General features: G+C 39.6%; 1 protein-coding gene across 1 annotated transcript in view; it reads right to left on the reverse strand.

Moving 5' to 3' along the window:
- Window positions 1-20,461, reverse strand: part of ATP9A (ATPase phospholipid transporting 9A (putative)) — a 421,913-nt gene that overhangs the window by 81,196 nt on the left and 320,256 nt on the right. Inside the window, exons 19-22 of the mRNA XM_053693787.1 lie at window positions 20,273-20,371; window positions 19,934-20,023; window positions 18,290-18,434; window positions 1,132-1,196 (exon numbers count right to left, since the gene is read on the reverse strand). Coding sequence (XP_053549762.1) covers window positions 1,132-1,196; window positions 18,290-18,434; window positions 19,934-20,023; window positions 20,273-20,371 — 399 coding nt within the window. The remainder of the gene's footprint in view (window positions 1-1,131; window positions 1,197-18,289; window positions 18,435-19,933; window positions 20,024-20,272; window positions 20,372-20,461) is intronic.

Consider the following 20,461-nt stretch of genomic DNA (forward strand, 5'->3'; position numbering starts at 1 on the left):
TAGCAATAGATTGTAAAACCGGAAGTGTTGGATTGTAGCCATGGTTACCAATGCTCATTCCCAGTAAACAAAATAAAACCTTATTCACCGTATTAACACACATACGAATCACAAGTAATCACAGTGAATTATAGTATGCATAATGGATATAAGCATTAGTTAGAGTTTACGTATAAGTCATAAAGTTGTTTTTTCCCATTAGAATTGAGCCGGAGTAATACAGCGTAAACCGGAAGTGACGTAATTGAACTTCCGGGTGCACGAGATAGAATTGATTGTAGATGGAACGCAAGTATGCGTTCCAGCACCTTGTTTTGGCGCCACTTCTTCACAATACATGTTGGGGTTTGTTTGATTGTGTTGGATTTGTTCCACTATATATTGTGTGATGTATTTCATTTATTTTATGCTGATGAAGGGTAGTACATACCCGAAAACATTCCAATAAAAGATAACCTTGTTATTCTATTTGAAAGTCCTGAGAGTGCATTTGTTTGAGATATATATACATAAATACATAGTATAAATATATATATATATATATATATATATATACATACACACACACACACACATATACATACATATATACACACACACACATATATATATAAAACATACATACACATGTATACACATATATACATATGAATATATACATACACACACACACGTATATGTATGTATATATACACATTATAGCCCTTTCCATTCAAATACCTTGTCATATACCATATACCTTTTAAAACTTTTTTAAATATTTATATGAATAATTGCTATTATAATGTATATATGAGTATAACAGTTAATTTTAATGTATTTATGTTTTGTTTAATGCAACTTATTTTAGCCTTAACCCTTTATTAGGTCTTCAGTCGCAATAACCCGATGAGCACAAATTTAGTTTGCACTCGTGTTTACTTTTAACTTGTAATACGCATGCAAGTTTACACGGACGTTATATATGAATGTTAGTGAGCCACTTGTAATCTATCCCTGTATGTTTCATGCATTTAAACACATTAATAGAATAATACTACAATGCTGGATTAAAAATGTATGGATTTTAACAATAAACTTCAATATATTAAAAAAAATCCAAAGAAAGAAATGAATTAGTAGAATTCTTACCTTCCCTTCAACTCCTACTCCACAGTCAGCTTCTTGAATCATGCTTACGTCATTCCCTCCATCACCTTGAAAACATCAGCAGATAAAAGTATTGTACATGTTGAGTTAAAGGGACAGTCAAGTCCAAAATAAACTTTCATGATTCAAATAGAGCATGTAATTTTGAACAACTTTCCAATTTACATTTATCACCAATTTTGTTTTGTTCTCTTGATATTCTTAGTTGAAAGCTAAACTTAGGTAGGCTAATATGTTAATTTCTTAGACCTTCAAGGACGCCTCTAATCTGAATGCATTTTGACAGTTTTTCACCACTAGAGGGTGTTAGTTCATGTGTGTCATATAGATAACATTGAGCTCACGCATGTGAAGTTACCTAGGAGTCAGCACTGATTGGCTAAAATGCAAGTCTGTCAAAAGAACTGAAATAAGGGGGCAGTTTACAGAGGCTTAGATACAAGGTAATCACAGAGGTAAAAAGTGTATTTATATAACTGTGTTGGCTATGCAAAACTGGGGAATGGGTAATAAAGGCATTATCTATCTTCTTAAACAACAAAAATTTTGGTGTAGACTGTCCCTTTAAGAAGCTCTTCAGTATGATAGAATGTAGGTAAGCAAGGATAACAAGTTACCATACTGTCTCATGTCATTGTCACAGGCACAAAAAGGTAAGATGAGGATAGCACCAAGATGGGATGGACTAAAGTAAAAGAATCCAGGATACTAAGTCTTTCTTTTCTAAGTACTTAAAGGGATAATCAAGTTATAATTAAGCTGTCATGATTCAGATAGGGTATGCAATTTTAAACTTTCATCATCAAATTTGCTTTGTTCTTTTTGCATTCTTTGTTAAAAAGCTAAACCTAGGTAGACTCATATGCTAATATGTAAGCCCTTGAAGGCTGCCTCTTAACTCGTAGTTTGACAGTTTTTTTTACAGCTAGACAATGCTAGTTTATGTATGCCACATAGATAACATTGTGCTCACTCTCGTGGAGTTGTTTAAGAGTCAGCACTGATTGGCTAAAATGCAAATCCGTCAAAAGAACTGAAATAAGGGGGCAGTCTGCAGAGGCTTAGATACAAGATAATCACAGAGGTAAAAAGAGTATTTATATAACTGTGTTGGTTATGCAAAACTGGGGAATGGGTAATAAAGGGATTATCTATCTTTTTAAACAATAACAATTCTGGAGTAGACTCTCCCTTTAACTCTCTTTTTTTTAAACAAAACAAATTAAGGGGACAGTAAACATATATACTATAACATTTTTAGTTATGTGTAGTAAAATAACGCATTATTTATTTTGCCACATTATTGTTCAGATTACTGCAGCTTTTACTGTACCATTGAACTAACACTGTCTCATCATTACATGTTAGAAGTGCTGCAGCTTTAAGATCAGCTGCCCACAACTTCTAGGTGTGTCTGGGTCACTCTGTGACATCATCAGAAGCCATATTTAGTTTTACTGAGGAACCTGTTAGTGAAGGAGCCATGTGTTGTAGCTGAATAAAATCTGCAGAGTCTCAGTGATATGTGCAAGACAGCAACTGATACAAGGTAACAGCACAGAACTGAATGTTATAATCCTGACTACACAAATAACATAAAAATTATTATGTAATTTAGCCCTCAGAAATGAAAAAGCATGCTGTAGACTTACCAAGGCTAACCCTACTACATAACCTTCCCTATCTAGCTTTAACAGATAAGAACAATGCACTCAATACGAACAAAATGACCGTGACTAGCCTTGCCAGCTGCAGACTCAAGCCCCGATTGGATCTTTCAAATAAGGCAAGTTATAGGTGGTGTTTGGCTATTGAAAGAAAAAAACATAATTTATGCTTACCTGATAAATTTATTTCTCTTGTAGTGTATCCAGTCCACGGATCATCCATTACTTGTGGGATATTCTCCTTCCCAACAGGAAGTTGCAAGAGGATCACCCACAGCAGAGCTGCTATATAGCTCCTCCCCTAACTGTCATATCCAGTCATTCGACCGAAAACAAACAGAGAAAGGAGAAACCATAGGGTGCAGTGGTGACTGTAGTTTAATTAAAATTTAGACCTGCCTTAAAAGGACAGGGCGGGCCGTGGACTGGATACACTACAAGAGAAATAAATTTATCAGGTAAGCATAAATTATCTTTTCTCTTGTTAAGTGTATCCAGTCCACGGATCATCCATTACTTGTGGGATACCAATACCAAAGCTAAAGTACACGGATGATGGGAGGGACAAGGCAGGATTAAGCGGAAGGAACCACTGACTGAAGAACCTTTCTCCCAAACACAGCCTCCGAAGAAGCAAAAGTATCAAATTTGTAAAATTTTTAAAAAGTGTGAAGCGAAGACCAAGTCGCAGCCTTGCAAATCTGTTCAACAAAGGCCTCATTTTTGAATGCCCAGGTGGAAGCCACAGCTCTAGTAGAATGAGCTGTAATCCTTTCAGGGGGCTGCTGTCCAGCAGTCTCATAGGCTAGGCGTATTACGCTCCGAAGCCAAAAGAAAAGAGAGGTTGCCGAAGCTTTTTGACCTCTCCTCTGTCCAGAGTAAACGACAAACAGGGAAGATGTTTGACGAAAATCCTTAGTAGCTTGTAAGTAAAACTTCAAGGCACAGACTACGTCCAGATTATGTAAAAGACGTTCCTTCTTTGAAGAAGGATTAGGGCACAACGATGGAACAACAATCTCTTGATTGATATTCTTGTTAGAAACCACCTTAGGTAAAAACCCAGGTTTGGTACGCAGAACTACCTTATTCTGCATGAAAAATCAGATAAGGAGAATCACATTGTAAGGCAGATAGCTCAGAGACTCTCCGAGCCGAGGAAATAGCCATCAAAAACAGAACTTTCCAAGATAAAAGTTTAATATCAATGGAATGAAGGGGTTCAAACGGAACTCCTTGAAGAACCTTAAGAACCAAGTTTAAGCTCCACGGGGGAGCAACAGGTTTTTAAACACAGACTTAATTCTAACCAAAGCCTGGCAAAATGCCTGGACGTCTGGAAACTCTGCCAGACGCTTGTGCAAAAGAATAGACAGAGCAGAAATCTGTCCCTTTAAGGAACTAGCTGATAATCCTTTGTCCAAGCCCTCTTGGAGAAAAGACAATATTCTAGGAATCCTAACCTTACTCCATGAGTAATTCTTGGATTCACACCAATAAAGATATTTACTCCATATCTTGTGGTAGATTTTCCTGGTAACAGGCTTTCGTGCCTGTATTAAAGTATCAATGACTGACTCGGAGAAGCCACGCTTTGATAGAATCAAGCGTTCAATCTCCATGCAGTCAGTCCATGGTGGAAAGGATGACATGTCCACTAGGTCTGCATACCAAGTCCTGCGTGGCCACGCAGGTGCTATCAGTATCACCGATGCTCTCTCCTGTTTGATTTTGGCAATCAGTCGAGGGAGCAGAGGAAACGGTGGAAACACATAAGCCAGGTTGAAGAACCAAGGCGCTGCTAGAGCATCTATCAGCGTCGCTTCTGGGTCCCTGGACCTGGATCCGTAACAAGGAAGCTTGGCGTTCTGGCGAGACACCATGAGATCCAACTCTGGTTTGCCCCAACAATGAATCAACTGAGCAAACACCTCCGGGATGGAGTTCCCACTCCCCCGGATGGAAAGTCTGACGACTTAGAAAATCCGCCTCCCAGTTCTCCACGCCTGGGATATGGATTGCTGACAGGTGGCAAGAGTGGTACTCTGCCCAGCGAATTATTTTTGAGACTTCTAACATCGCTAGGGAACTCCTGGTTCCCCCTTGATGGTTGATGTAAGCCACAGTCGTGATGTTGTCCGACTGAAATCTGATGAACCTCAGTGTTGCTAACTGAGGCCAAGCTAGAAGAGCCTTGAATATTGCTCTTAACTCCAGAATATTTATTGGAAGGAGTTTCTCCTCCTAAGTCCACGATCCCTGTGCCTTCAGGGAATTCCAGACTGCACCCCAACCTAGAAGGCTGGCATCTGTTGTTACAATTGTCCAATCTGGCCTCCGAAAGGTCATACCCTTGAACAGGTGTACCCGAGACAACCACCAGAGAAGAGAATCTCTGGTCTCTTGATCCAGATTTAGCAGAGGGGACAAATCTGTGTAATCCCCATTCCACTGACTCAGCATGCATAATTGCAGCGGTCTGAGATGAAGGCGCGCAAATGGCACTATGTCCATTGCCGCTACCATTAAGCCGATTACCTCCATACACTGAGCTACTGAAGGGCGCGGAATGGAGTGAAGAACACGGCAAGCATTTAGAAGTTTTGATAACCTGGACTCCGTCAGGTAAATTTTCATTTCTACAGAATCTATAAGAGTCCTAAGAAGGAGACTCTTGTGAGCGGGGATAGAGAACTCTTTTCCTCGTTCACTTTCCACCCATGCAACCTCAGAAATGCCAGAACTATCTCTGTATGAGACTTGGCAACTTGAAAGCTTGACGCCTGTATCAGGATGTAGTCTAGATACGGAGCCACCCCTATGCCTCGAGGTCTTAGAACCGCCAGAAGTGAGCCCAGAACATTTGTAAAGATTCTCGGGGCTGTAGCCAACCCGAAGGGAAGAGCTACAAATTGGTAATGCCTATCTAGAAAGGCAAACCTTAGAAACCGATGATGATCTTTGTGAATCGGTATGTGAAGGTAGGCATCCTTTAAGTCCACTGTGGTCATGTACTGACCTTCTTGGATCATGGGTAGGATGGTCCGAATAGTTTCCATTTTGAAAGATGGAACTCTGAGGAATTTGTTTAAGATCTTTAGATCCAAAATTGGTCTGAAGGTTCCCTCTTTTTTGGGAACCACAAACAGATTTGAATAAAAACCCTGTCCTTGTTCCGTCCGCGGAACTGGATGGATCACTCCCATAACTAGGAGGTCTTGCACACAGCGTAGGAATGCCTCTTTCTTTATCTGATTTGCAGATAGCCTTGAAAGATGAAATCTCCCTTGTGGAGGGGAAGCTTTGAAGTCCAGAAGATATCCCTGAGATATGATCTCCAACGCCCAGGGATCCTGAACATCTCTTGCCCACGCCTGGGCGAAGAGAGAAAGTCTGCCCCCTACTAGATCCGTCGCCGGATAGGGGGCCGTTCCTTCATGCTGTCTTAGAGGCAGCAGCAGGCTTTCTGGCCTGCTTGCCTTTGTTCCAGGACTGGTTAGGTTTCCAGGCCTGCTTAGATTGAGCAAAAGTTCCCTCTTGTTTTGAAGCGGAGGAAGTTGATGCTGCACCTGCCTTGAAATTTCGAAAGGCACGAAAATTAGACTGTTTGGCCTTTGCTTTGGCCCTGTCCTGAGGAAGGGTGTGACCCTTACCTCCAGTAATGTCAGCAATAATTTCCTTCTAACCAGGCCCGAATAAGGTCTGCCCCTTGAAAGGAATGTTGAGTAATTTAGATTTCGAAGTCACGTCAGCTGACCAGGATTTAAGCCATAGCGCCCTACGCGCTTGGATGGCGAATCCGGAATTCTTAGCCGTTAGTTTAGTCAAATGAACAATGGCATCAGAAACAAATGAGTTAGCTAGCTTAAGTGTTCTAAGCTTGTCAATAATTTCAGTCAATGGAGCTGTATGGATGGCCTCTTCCAGGGCCTCAAACCAGAATGCCGCCGCGGCCGTGACAGGCGCAATGCATGCAAGGGGCTGTAAAATAAAACCTTGTTGAATAAACATTTTCTTAAGGTAACCCTCCAATTTTTTATCCATTGGATCTGAAAAAGCACAACTGTCCTCAACCGGGATAGTAGTACGCTTTGCTAAAGTAGAAACTGCTCCCTCCACCTTAGGGACCGTCTGCCATAAGTCCCGTGTAGTGGCGTCTATTGGAAACATTTTTCTAAATATAGGAGGTGGGGAAAAAGGCACACCCGGTCTATCCCACTCCTTGCTAATAATTTCTGTAAGACTTTTAGGTATAGGAAAAACATCAGTACACACCGGTACCGCATAATATTTATCCAGCCTACACAATTTCTCTGGTACTGCAACTGTGTTACAGTCATTCAGAGCAGCTAATACCTACCCAAGCAACACACGGAGGTTCTCAAGCTTAAATTTAAAATTAGAAATCTCTGAATCAGGTTTCCCCGAATCAGAGATGTCACCCACAGACTGAAGCTCTCCGTCCTCATGATCTGCATATTGTGACGCAGTATCAGACATGGCCCTTACAGCATCTGCGCGCTCTGTATTTCTCCTAACCCCAGAGCAATCGCGCTTGCCTCTTAATTCAGGCAACCTGGATAATACCTCTGACAGGGTATTATTCATGATTGCAGCCATGTCCTGCAAGGTAATCTCTATGGGCGTCCCTGATGTAATTGGCGCCATATTAGCATGCATCCCCTGAGCGGGAGGCGAAGGGTCTGACACGTGGGGAGAGTTAGTCGGCATAACTTCCCCCTCGTTAGAATCTTCTGGTGATATTTCTTTTATAGTTAAAAACTGATCTTTACTGTTTAAGGTGAAATCAATACATTTAGTACACATTCTCCTATGGGGCTCCACCATGGCTTTCAAACATAATGAACAAGTAGTTTCCTCTGTGTCAGACATGTTTAAACAGACTAGCAATGAGACTAGCAAGCTTGGAAAACACTTTAAACAAGTTTACAAGCAATATAAAAAACGTTACTGCACCTTTAAGAAAAACAAATTGTCAAAATTTGAAATAACAGTGAAAAAAGGCAGTTACACTAACGAAATTTTTACAGTGTATGTAACAAGTTAGCAGAGCATTGCACCCACTTGCAAATGGATGATTAACCCCTTAATACCCAAAACTGAATAATAAAAGACAAAAACGTTGTTTCAAACAGTCACAACAACTGCCACAGCTCTACTGTGGCTTTTTACCTCCCTCAAAAATGACTTTGAAGCCTTTTGAGCCCTCCAGAGATGTCCTGGATCATGCAGGAAGAAGCTGGATGTCTGTGTCTGTAATTTTTGCAGTGCAAAAAAACGCTAAAATAGGCCCCTCCCACTCATATTACAACAGTGGAAAGCCTAAGGAAACTGTTTCTAGGCAAAATTCAAGCCAGCCATGTGGAAAAAAACTAGGCCCCAATAAGTTTTATCACCAAATACATATAAAAACGATTAAACATGCCAGCAAACGTTTTATATTACATTTTTATCAGAGTATGTCTCTCTATTAATAAGCCTGATACCAGTCGCTATCACTGCATTTAAGGCTTTACTTACATTAGTTCGGTATCAGCAGCATTTTCTAGCAAATTCCATCCCTAGAAAAATATTAACTGCACATACCTTATTGCAGGAAAACCTGCACACCATTCCCTCTCTGAAGTTACCTCACTCCTCAGAATATGTGAGAACAGCAATGGATCTTAGTTACTTCTGCTAAGATCATAGAAAACGCAGGCAGATTCTTCTTCTAAATACTGCCTGAGATAAACAGTACACTCCGGTACCATTTAAAAATAAACTTTTGATTGAAGAATAAACTAAGTATAAAACACCACACTCCTCTTACGACCTCCATCTTGGTTGAGGCTTGCAAGAGAATGACTGGATATGACAGATAGGGGAGGAGCTATATAGCAGCTCTGCTGTGGGTGATCCTCTTGCAACTTCCTGTTGGGAAGGAGAATATCCCACAAGTAATGGATGATCCGTGGACTGGATACACTTAACAAGAGAAATAAAGTTGTTGTTTTTTTTTATTTAGATTTGGCTTATAAATTATTCTATAGCAAGACAATAAAATGTCTTCTAATTACAATGGGGTATACTGTCACTTAAATTTGCAAAGAACCTATAAAATAAAAAAGTGACCAAGTAACCAAAGTCCTACTTGGAAACGTTTGACTTTGATTAGCCATGTATTAAATTTAGTGGATCTTTATAGCTATGGTTAAAAATGAAACCTGCCCCTATATTGTTTTATGTACCCTTCTACTACAATGAAACAACAACATAGTGTGCTTATTTCTGATCCTCTGTACATGTCATGAGTGACAGAACGGTGACTAACTGCATGTGAGCAGCCCATCGCAAAACAGCCCCAGATACCTAGTGTATTACTGACCAGGATACTGTACCACACAATACACAAGTTTGTTAAGGAAGCAAATCTAGTCCTAAATTGTTACAGCCTGAGTTTAAAACTAATAGAGAGAAAATGTTTGGCCATATGTTGTGACATGTCTTGCACAGCTACACATCAGCTTGTGGTCACATATGTTGTCACTTCACATAGAAGATAAGATATAAATATGCTGATGAGCATCTTGTGGTTTTACTTTGCACACCTGCTTTATTTCTGAAATCTCTCTTTCCTGCCTTACTGCAAAATCTCATGTGTTCACTATAATATAATATTAAACGCCAAGTGAAATAGAAGTATTTATAAAGTCAGCAGATGTTTAGGTAAAATCTGACAGCTAGATTACGAGTCTTGCGTTATGAGTAAAAAAGCAGCGTCAAGCCTCATAATGCTGCTTTTTTACTACCGCTGGTATTACGAGTCTTGCAGATTTAGGGGCACCGCACACTTTTTTGGCCTTACCGTAAATCAACTTACGCAAATTGCGTATAGTCTTTTTTCTATGGGACTTCCATAGAAAAAAAAAAGCAGCGTTAAGCCTCATAATGCTGCTTTTTTACTACCGCTGGTATTACGAGTCTTGCAGATTTAGGGGCACCGCACACTTTTTTGGCCTTACCGTAAATCAACTTACGCAAATTGCGTATAGTCTTTTTTCTATGGGACTTCCATAGCGCCGGTATTACAAGCTTGTCCTCGGAGGACAAAAAGTGAGCGGTACACCTTATCCCGTCAAGATTCGCAACGCATTCTAAAGTTAGTACAGTAGTTATGAGTTTTACACTACAAAGCTGTAGCATAAAACTCATAACTAAAGTGCTAAAAAGTACACTAACACCCATAAACTACCTATTAACCCCTAAACCGAGGCCCTCCCGCATCGCAAACACTAAAATAAAATTATTAACCCCTAATCTGCCGCTCCCGACATCGCCGCCACTATAATAAACATATTAACCCCTAAACCGCCGTACTCCCGCTTTACTTACCTGTAAAATAAAAGCTAACCTAAGTTACACTAACACCTAACACAACACTACAATTAAATAAATTATCTAAATTAAATACAATTAAATAAATTAAATACAATTACCTAAATTACAATAAAAAAAAACACTAAATTACACAAAATAAAAACCAAATTACAAGATATTTAAACTAATTACACCTAATCTAATAGCCCTATAAAAAAAAAAGACCCCCCCCCCAAAAAAAAAAAAAAAAACCTTGCCTAAACTAAACTACCAATAGCCTTTAAAAGGGCCTTTTGAGGGGCATTGCCCCAAATAAATCAGCTCTTTTACCTGGAAAAAAAATACAAACAACCCCCCAACAGTAAAACCCACCACCCACACAACCAAACCCCCCAAATAAAACCCTAACTAAAAAAACCTAAGCTCCCCATTGCCCTGAAAAGGGCATTTGGATGGGCATTGCCCTTAAAAGGGCATTTAGCTCTATTGCGGCCCAAAGCCCTAACCTAAAAATAAAACCCACCCAATTAACCCTTAAAAAAACCTAACACTAACTCCTGAAGATCCACTTACAGTTCTGAAGATCCGACATCCATCCTCAACGAAGCCGGGAGAAGTCCTCATCGAAGATAGAAGATGCCGTCTGGATGAAGACTTCTGCCCGTCTGGAGGACCACTTCTCCTGGCTTGGATGAAGACTTCTTGCCGCTTCGATGAGGACTTCTCCCGCTTCGTTGAGGATGGATGTCGGATCTTAAAAACTGTAAGTGGATCTTCAGGGGTTAGTGTTAGGTTTTTTAAGGGTTTATTTTTAGGTTAGGGCTTTGGGCCGCAATAGAGCTAAATGCCCTTTTAATGGCAATGCCCATCCAAATGTCCTTTTCAGGGCAATGGGGAGCTTAGGTATTTTTAGTTGGGGTTTTATTTGGGGGGTTTCGTTGTGTGGGTGGTGGGTTTTACTGTTGGGGGGGTTGTTTGTATTTTTTTTTTCAGGTAAAAGAGCTGATTTCTTTGGGGCAATGCCCCGCAAAAGACCCTTTTAAGGGCTATTGATAGTTTAGTTTAGGCTAGGATTTTTTTTTTTTTGGGGGGGGACTTTTTTATTTTGATAGGGCTATTAGATTAGGTGCAATTAGTTTAAATATCTTGTAATTTGTTTTTTATTTTGTGTAATTTAGTGGGGTTTTTTTTTGTAATTTAGGTAATTGTATTTAAATTATTTAATTGTATTTAATTTAGGTAATTTATTTAATTGTAGTGTAGTGTTAGTGTAACTTAGGTTAGCTTTTATTTTACAGGTAAATTTGTATTTATTTTAGCTAGGTAGTTATTAAATAGTTAATAATTATTTAGTAACTATTCTACCTAGTTAAAATAAATACAAACTTGCCTGTAAAATAATAATAAACCCTAAGATAGATACAATGTAACTATTAGTTATATTGTAGCTAGCTTAGGGTTTATTTTACAGGTAAGTATTTATTTTTAAATAGGTATTATTTAGTTATTAATAGTAGGTTTGATTTAGATTTAATTTAATTATATTAAAGTTAGGGGGTGTTAGGGTTAGACTTAGATTTAGGGGTTAATACATTTAGTATAGTGGCGGCGACATTGGGGGCAGCAGATTAGGGGTTAATAAATGTAGGTAGGCGGCAGCGATGTTAGGGACAGCAGATTAGGGGTTAATAATACTTAACTAGTGTTTGCGATGCGGGAGTGCGGCGATTTAGGGGTTAATATGTTTATTATAGTGGCAGCGATGTCCGGAGCGGCAGATTAGGGGTTAATAAGTATAATGTAGATGTCGGGGGCAGCAGATTAGGGGTTAATAAGTGTAAGATTAGGGGTGTTTAGACTCGGGGGTTCATGCTAGGGTGTTAGGTGTAAACATAAAATGTGTTTCCCCATAGGAATCAATTGGGCTACGTTACTGAGCCTTACGCTGCTTTATTGCAGGTGTAAGACTTTGTTTCAGCCGGCTCTCCCCATTGATGTCTATGGGGAAATCATGCATGAGCACGTACAACCAGCTCAGCGCTGACTTAAGCAGCGCTGGTATTGGAGTGCGGTATGGAGCTCAATTTTGCTCTACGCTCACTTCTTGCCTTTTAACGCCGGGTTTATAAAAACCTGTGTTACAAACTGCTATTTGTAACTGGCCCTTTAAATGGAAAATTGCCCTGCTTCCCTGGATTTTGGAGAAGCCTATTTGCCAGCCTCCTTCCACATGACTATGGCCCCTGGAAGATTGTGCCCCTGAAAACATATTAACTTTTATTGGGTGTGTATGGCCCTTTAAGAACCGTCTGGGGACATATTGTGACTTTGGTGAACAATGCCCCTTTAAGACTATGTCCCCAGACCTGTGAAATGACTTGTCCCTGGCTTTCTCCCACTTGGTTCAGTTTCATTGTGTGCCATTAAGTGCTATGTGACAGACCCTTCGGTCAGAACTACAGAGATAACTTTGTTCAGCTTCAAGAAGCATTCTAAATACAAGTTTGCTGGGATCAGCTCTAATTAAGTTTAGTGATAAAACATTCCCATTGTCTAATCAGACTTCTAGTAGTGATAAGGTGGTCTGCATTGTTTTATTGTGTGTAAAATGTTATCTGCTGAAGTAATGTTGTGGCCTGTCAAAGGGAGTGTCTCTCTATCTAATATCAAATGTGTGATGGGGGATTTTATGCCTCCCCCTGAGAGTGTCCTGTTTGCATGTAACCTCAATAAAAAGGAGGCTGTGTGCTCCAGCACATCAGACCTATTTTTGACCCTCTAACTTGCAGCTTTGACTCATGTTTGTAGGGGACAGCTTATAATCACTACAGGGATTGCTATGTTTTTCATACTCCCTTAGCTACAGGGATTGCTACAGAAGGAAGAGGTTCGCCTACTGGAGCCTGGTCGTAGGTCCAGTGCGCAGAGCAGACGGCGAGATACCAGCCCAGCAGCGGTGGTTCATATAGTCTGCATTACTGATGGTGGCTACGCAGTAGTTATAGTGTCCACGGTGCTGCTGCTCCTTTGGTGAGCGCTAGGAGCATCCTTTTCTACGGTCCAACTTCCAGCCAGCCGGGAGGCAACCGTAACATTTGGCGGCAGCGGTGGGATTGGCGTCCTAGCGCAAGGAGCAGCACCACAACAGCACTGGTATCGTAGGAAAGTTATTGAGGGCAACGCTAGCCACTGCGCAGCGTCCCTACCTACAGCAGCATGGAGCTGACAAGATACTGGTCAGAACCCTGTGAAGAGCACCTCAACCTGATCCGTCGCTATGAGGGCGCGGATTTCGTTCCAGAGGTAAAGAGGCGGCTAGTCCGATATGGTCCAGACCCTGCGCAGGAGGTAGTCAGTCGCCTCATCCGGGAATTGGCTACTGAGAATGAAGCGGCACGAGCCTTTGAGCGCCAACTGTGGCGTTTGAGGGTATGGACACCTGGTCTCTCTCCCCAGCCGCAGCATGTTCCACAGGGAGAGGAGAGCAGCGACCTCCCTCCCCAGCGGCAGTATACTGTGCAGAGGGAAGAGACAACCGGTCTCCTTCCCCAACCCCAACCAGAGATACCAGAGGCAGCAGGCCTCATAGACTGGTCCTGGGAGGACCCCCAGCAGGCAGGTGGAGATGGGACCGCAGTCTCTCTACCGGCCCAACAGGGATGCTGGGCAGGCGGCCCAGATCCCCAGCCACAGACCCAGCTACAGGGAGGGGAGAGCATCGACCTCCCTCCCCAGCCGGAGTGTGCCTTCCAGGGAGAGGAGACAACCGGTCTCTCTCCCCAGCCGCAGCATGTTTCACAGGAAGCGGAGAGCATCGACCTCCCTTCCCAACGGCCGCCGGAGTATCAGGAGGAGGAGGTAAGCCAATCTCCCCCTCCCCAGCTAACTCCTAACTTGGGCCCAGGGTTAACAGTGAAGATGTTAACCCCCACTGACCCCCACGTTCCCTTTGCCACCGGGCAGGACTATGCCCCAATTCCCCCAGCAGAAGAGCTGGCATCAGGACAGAGCGCTGCTGGCCTCTGCCCTACAGACCTTGTCCTTGTTACAGGACTGGCCTGCAAACCCCTCACCCCAGCAGAAGCGCTGGCACCAGGGCAGAGTGCCGCTGGCCTCTGCCCCCCAAGTACCATCAGCTATTTGCCCAGCTGCGCCAGGAAGGCCGAGGATGCTACACTTTCATCCTACAACCTGGAACTTACAGGCCAGTACTACGTATTGTGGGGGGGCTACTTTGCTGCTAACGATTATTTGTGGGTGGGTTGCGAGACTAACTTAGGCACTGACCGGCAGAAGGTCAGGTGCCTGGTTAGTCTCCCTCCAAAAGGGGAGATATGTTACAAACTGCTATTTGTAACTGGCCCTTTAAATGGAAAATTGCCCTGCTTCCCTGGATTTTGGAGAAGCCTATTTGCCAGCCTCCTTCCACATGACTATGGCCCCTGGAAGATTGTGCCCCTGAAAACATATTAACTTTTATTGGGTGTGTATGGCCCTTTAAGAACCGTCTGGGGACATATTGTGACTTTGGTGAACAATGCCCCTTTAAGACTATGTCCCCAGACCTGTGAAATGACTTGTCCCTGGCTTTCTCCCACTTGGTTCAGTTTCATTGTGTGCCATTAAGTGCTATGTGACAGACCCTTCGGTCAGAACTACAGAGATAACTTTGTTCAGCTTCAAGAAGCATTCTAAATACAAGTTTGCTGGGATCAGCTCTAATTAAGTTTAGTGATAAAACATTCCCATTGTCTAATCAGACTTCTAGTAGTGATAAGGTGGTCTGCATTGTTTTATTGTGTGTAAAATGTTATCTGCTGAAGTAATGTTGTGGCCTGTCAAAGGGAGTGTCTCTCTATCTAATATCAAATGTGTGATGGGGGATTTTATGCCTCCCCCTGAGAGTGTCCTGTTTGCATGTAACCTCAATAAAAAGGAGGCTGTGTGCTCCAGCACATCAGACCTATTTTTGACCCTCTAACTTGCAGCTTTGACTCATGTTTGTAGGGGACAGCTTATAATCACTACAGGGATTGCTATGTTTTTCATACTCCCTTAGCTACAGGGATTGCTACAGAAGGAAGAGGTTCGCCTACTGGAGCCTGGTCGTAGGTCCAGTGCGCAGAGCAGACGGCGAGATACCAGCCCAGCAGCGGTGGTTCATATAGTCTGCATTACTGATGGTGGCTACGCAGTAGTTATAGTGTCCACGGTGCTGCTGCTCCTTTGGTGAGCGCTAGGAGCATCCTTTTCTACGGTCCAACTTCCAGCCAGCCTGGAGGCAACCGTAACAACCTGTAATACCAGCGCTGCAGGTAAGTGAGCGGTGAGAATAACGTGCAAGTTAGTACCACACCCCTCATAACGCAAAACTCGTAATCTAGCCGTGAGTATGGTACAACAATCTTTTTTTTTTTTATATACAGGTATATATATATACAATATGTACAACGGATAGTATGGACAGTATGTGGATTTTAATAAATATATATTCTGGTGTGATGCCTTTTTCATCTAACAACCACAGGAAAACTATTCTGTAATATAAAGAAAGAACAGTGTATAACTAGCCCATTCTTTATTTAGCATTTTATCTACTGCAGCCATCTCCTCAGAGTAAATGCAAGGACCCTGAGACAATTATGCTTATCCCCAGTTGTCACAGTAAATACAAACATCCAAACTTTTTAAAAGTACATTATTATTAAAAACAAGACAACACATAAAGGGCCAGATTATGGGTTTATCGAGGCTGTTTGCATGCGTCTGATGCAGCGCTCGTATTACAAGATGAAAGTAAATGTGACTATGTGAGTGCAATTGCAATTTATGCTAGAATGATTATCATGTCCTTAGAGATCTGATTTACTATTTCAAAAACAAAACAAAAAAGTGTCACAAAACACAAAAATACATTAAAAAGTAAAGTTACACTCATAATAACACTATTTAATAAAAATTATTTAAAAAAAACAATTGCACAAAAAAGTTATAAGGGCTCAAAGATATGAGGTCATAGGTGTTAGAAAAAAAAAGAAAGGCAAAGGGCTTTAACATAGAGATACATACATATATATTATATATGTGTGTGTGTGTGTGTGTGTGTACATATGTATTTATATGTGTATATGTATTTAAAGACATATAAACACATAAATACATATGTGTACATATAGTGCATTGGAGCTCATTACACTCAAGTAGCTGAAAACATGAAAAAAAACCATTTATGCAATATTAATATTTAATAAAGTGTTATACTGTGTATGTACTGTAAATATTTCACATTCTAATGTTCTGGGCATAGCAGAATATGCTCTATGTATTTATAAATAGATATTCCTATATCCATCTGTAAATATCTATACCTATAGATAATTATGTATAAATATATATTGTACGAAAATACCATCAGATTATATGTAGAAATATGTAATTATGAATAAATAGAACATATTCTGCTATGTGAAGAACATTGGAATGTGAAATATTCATATTTTCATGTCAGGTTAGCGCACTTGAGAATATGCAATCTGGTGTGAGCACGGGTAGGGTAATAGGATTTGTTCCCACTTTTTTGCTCCATTGACTTCTATGGGGTAATACATTAATGCGATCACAATATTCTAACCTGCAAGAATGTTTTACTTTCAACTTGTAATGCTAAAGCTACCCGACACGCAAAATGCTTACTTCTAGTGGAGTTAGCGATAAATAACGCTCCACTCGTAATCTGGCACAAAATGTGTAATTATGTGTAGGCAAAAAAAAATAATAATTGTAAATTACATAAACTTTTTATTTTGTGTTTTATTAGCTGCACCCAATCTGGAATGCAAACCTGCAGGATTCAGGACCAAGACCCTGCAGGCAGTGTAGAAATGAATTTATATCTGCCAATATTTACCCACAGTAAAGGTTATAAACATATCTCTGAATTACAAAAAAACATAATTTTGCTAACAAAAAAGGACTAATAAATATAAATACAGTAGAATTGAATAATTGACAAATACACAATAAACAGACAATGCAATAACACTTAAATAGACAGTGAAATCAAAATTAAACTTTCATAATTCAGAGCATGCAATTTTAAACAACTTTCTAAGGTATTTCTATTATCAAGCTTTGTTCCTTTAGTATTCTTTGTTGAAGACTAAACCTAGGTAGGCTGACATATGTCTTGTAATAGTCTATGGCAGCAGTGTTTGTAACTATGTATAACATTGCTATAAACAATGTTATAAACACTGCTGCCAGAAGATACGTGTACGCTCCTAAGCTCACCTAGGATTACTCTTTAACAAAGGAGATATATATACTGTATATATCAATAAATATATAGGATTACTTTTTAACAAAGTATATATCAATAAATATATAGGATTACTCTTTAACAAAGGATAACAAGAGTTTTCCCTCCCCCTGTATCACGTGACTGCCATCAGCCAATCACAAAATGAACGTGTGTGTATATATATATATATATATATATATATATATATATAACATAAATACATATATATATATATATATATATATATATACACACAGGTATATATATATATATATATATATATATATATATATATATACACACTGTGCACTTTTGCACATGCTTAGTAGGTGTTGGAGTCTCAAAACGTTTGCATGTAAACATAATGTCCCCGTGTTGATAATGTAAGTATATTGAAAAGTTTTTTAAATTGCATGCTTTATCTGAATCATTTATTTTTTACTTTAGTGGCCCTTTAATGTTTATAAAAAAAAATGTTTATGAGTGAATTTTGCAATGTATGGCTTTCTTGATGTATCCAATATGTATAGTTCAAAATGACTTTAATGTCCCTTTAACAATTCTTACTCACAGTACAAGAAAGTATGGTTTGAAATTGTAAATCCAACTGTACTTGACAGCAACTGAAAACCTTAACATTTCTTACAACAATGTACTACACAGTAACTGTTTTTTACTTTTCAAAACTCTAAATTCCAAATATATAATAAATAAGGAGGCAGTGCACACTTTAGACAAACACAAAGGTGTAATTGCCTTACAGATTCTGTAGATATACAGTTGTCATTCTTACCAACAGCACAGGTAAGTTTCCCTGTCCGTTCTTGCAGGAGACGTACAATCTGAGCCTTTTGTGTTGGAGCACACCGGCAGCACACAACAGCAGGACACTGGCAGGCCAACTCCATAAATTCATACTCGTAATATTTCAGACAAACCTAAGAAGTGCCAAGAGATGAACTTGTGTAAAACAAAAACATCTTGAACAACCCTTATACACAGGCATAGCACAGAGACAATTTATAGAGATGTGCATTCAAAGGCTTTATGAACTTCTGAATGCGAAAGAAGGCGGCCCTTTGTGCCAATCGGCTATTTTCATTGCCAAATTTATTACTATATTAAATTGTTTACAAATAGCTAATTTACCTTTATTTAGAGATTTGAAATAGCTGATTTTGGTTGTGGTATCCCTATCTATATTTTAGTATTGTCTACAGAAAAGCTGTGTAAACATATCCAGCAGAAGAAATTACACTTCCAGTGGGGGGGCAGGAGAGAGAAGCAATGAAATGCTAATTGTTCTCTCTAAGGGGCTGATGATAATAAGCTGTCCTCTCAGGAGAGATGATCAAGGAAGTCTTGTCAGTACAGCAAAGTCTCTCAAAGAATTTTACAAACACAAATTTTATTTTGAGAGATGTTTATCTCACTATGCAGGGTTCTTTATGTCAATAATACAATATGCAGTATTAAAAATCCTAAAGAGTTTGTGTGATTTCTCTCCACAGCGGTGAGTTTTTGATCGTCAGGTACTAAGTATTGGGCTTTGAAATAGAGACAGAGATAATATAAAGAACCTCCTGTGTGTACAGAAAGTGATTAAATAAGTATATTTGATTTTTCTGCAGACACAACCAGTGCTCCCTCTAAGGACAGTTTTGTGTGCAGCCCAGCAGTGAAACAGTTAATTAGGTAACTGAACCCTGTAATTAACAAACACTGCACAATGCAGACAGCAATGTATGTTTCTTTTATTAACTGTTTCACTGCTAGGCTGCACACAGAACTTTCATTAGAGGGAGCACTGATCTCAACCCATTTTTCAAAGAACAAAAACTGCTATTTCATATACAAAAATAATGTTAAACAAGTAATTTCTCATACATTTTCTATTCTGCAGCTGGTATAGCAAGTCATTGAAAACACAGTAAGGGAATAATTATTTTACGGTATACTGTCCCTTTAAGAAACTATTGCTTTATTGGAACTAAAAACACATTTCTATGATTTCATATAAATACTTAAAGGGACACTGAACCCAATTTTTTTATTTTGTGATTCAGATAGAGCATGCAATTTTAAGCAACTTTCTAATGTACTCCTATTATTAAATTTTCTTTGTTCTCTTGCTATCTGTATTTGAAAAAGAAGGCATCTAAGGAGCCAGCAAATGTTTGGTTCAGAACCATGGACAGCACTTTTTTTTGTGCTATCCAATAAGCAAGGACAACCCAGTTTGTTCACCAAAAATGGGCCGGCATCTAAACTTACATTCTTGCTTTGCAAATAAACATACTAAGAGAATGAAGAAAATTTGATAATAGGAGTAAATTAGAAAGTTGCTTAAAATTGCATGCTCTATCTGAATCACGAAAGAAAAAATTTGGGTTCAGTGTCCCTTTAAAATCAGAAATATCTGATACATTTGACGCACCTCTAAAGAATCTCCTGATATAACCAGAGCACAGTCATGCTTCCTCCTAAACGCATTCAATTCTAGATGAGCTTCTCCCCGATTGGTCACCTTAAAAAGAAAAAATATATGTTTATGCCCTGCTATTTACAATTACACACACACAAACATAAATCAGAAGTGATACAAAGAAGGTCAACATATAGCTAGTTTCAACTAGAATGTATCTTAAAATTAAAACAAATCGATTTAATGTTTCTTTTTAAATATATTATTTTTTTAACAGAGGTTCTATGGCAGTGAGAATACAAACATGTATTTCCTGTTAGTTTTAATACAACTTGTTGCAAGAACACTTACAGGTCTGAAGATATGGATATCTTGATTTCTTGTTACCAGATGAGCATTCTTTGCTGTACAGGTTGCAGTCTCCAACTTGTCCCCAGTTAACATCCAAACCTAATTAAAAAAAATATCATATAGATTTATTTTTATCATTTAACCTCTTAAGGACATATGACAGAATTTCTCCGTCATAAAACAATTGAG

The sequence above is a fragment of the Bombina bombina genome, chromosome 1 (assembly GCF_027579735.1).
Source record: "Bombina bombina isolate aBomBom1 chromosome 1, aBomBom1.pri, whole genome shotgun sequence".
NCBI classification, from domain to species: domain Eukaryota; kingdom Metazoa; phylum Chordata; class Amphibia; order Anura; family Bombinatoridae; genus Bombina; species Bombina bombina.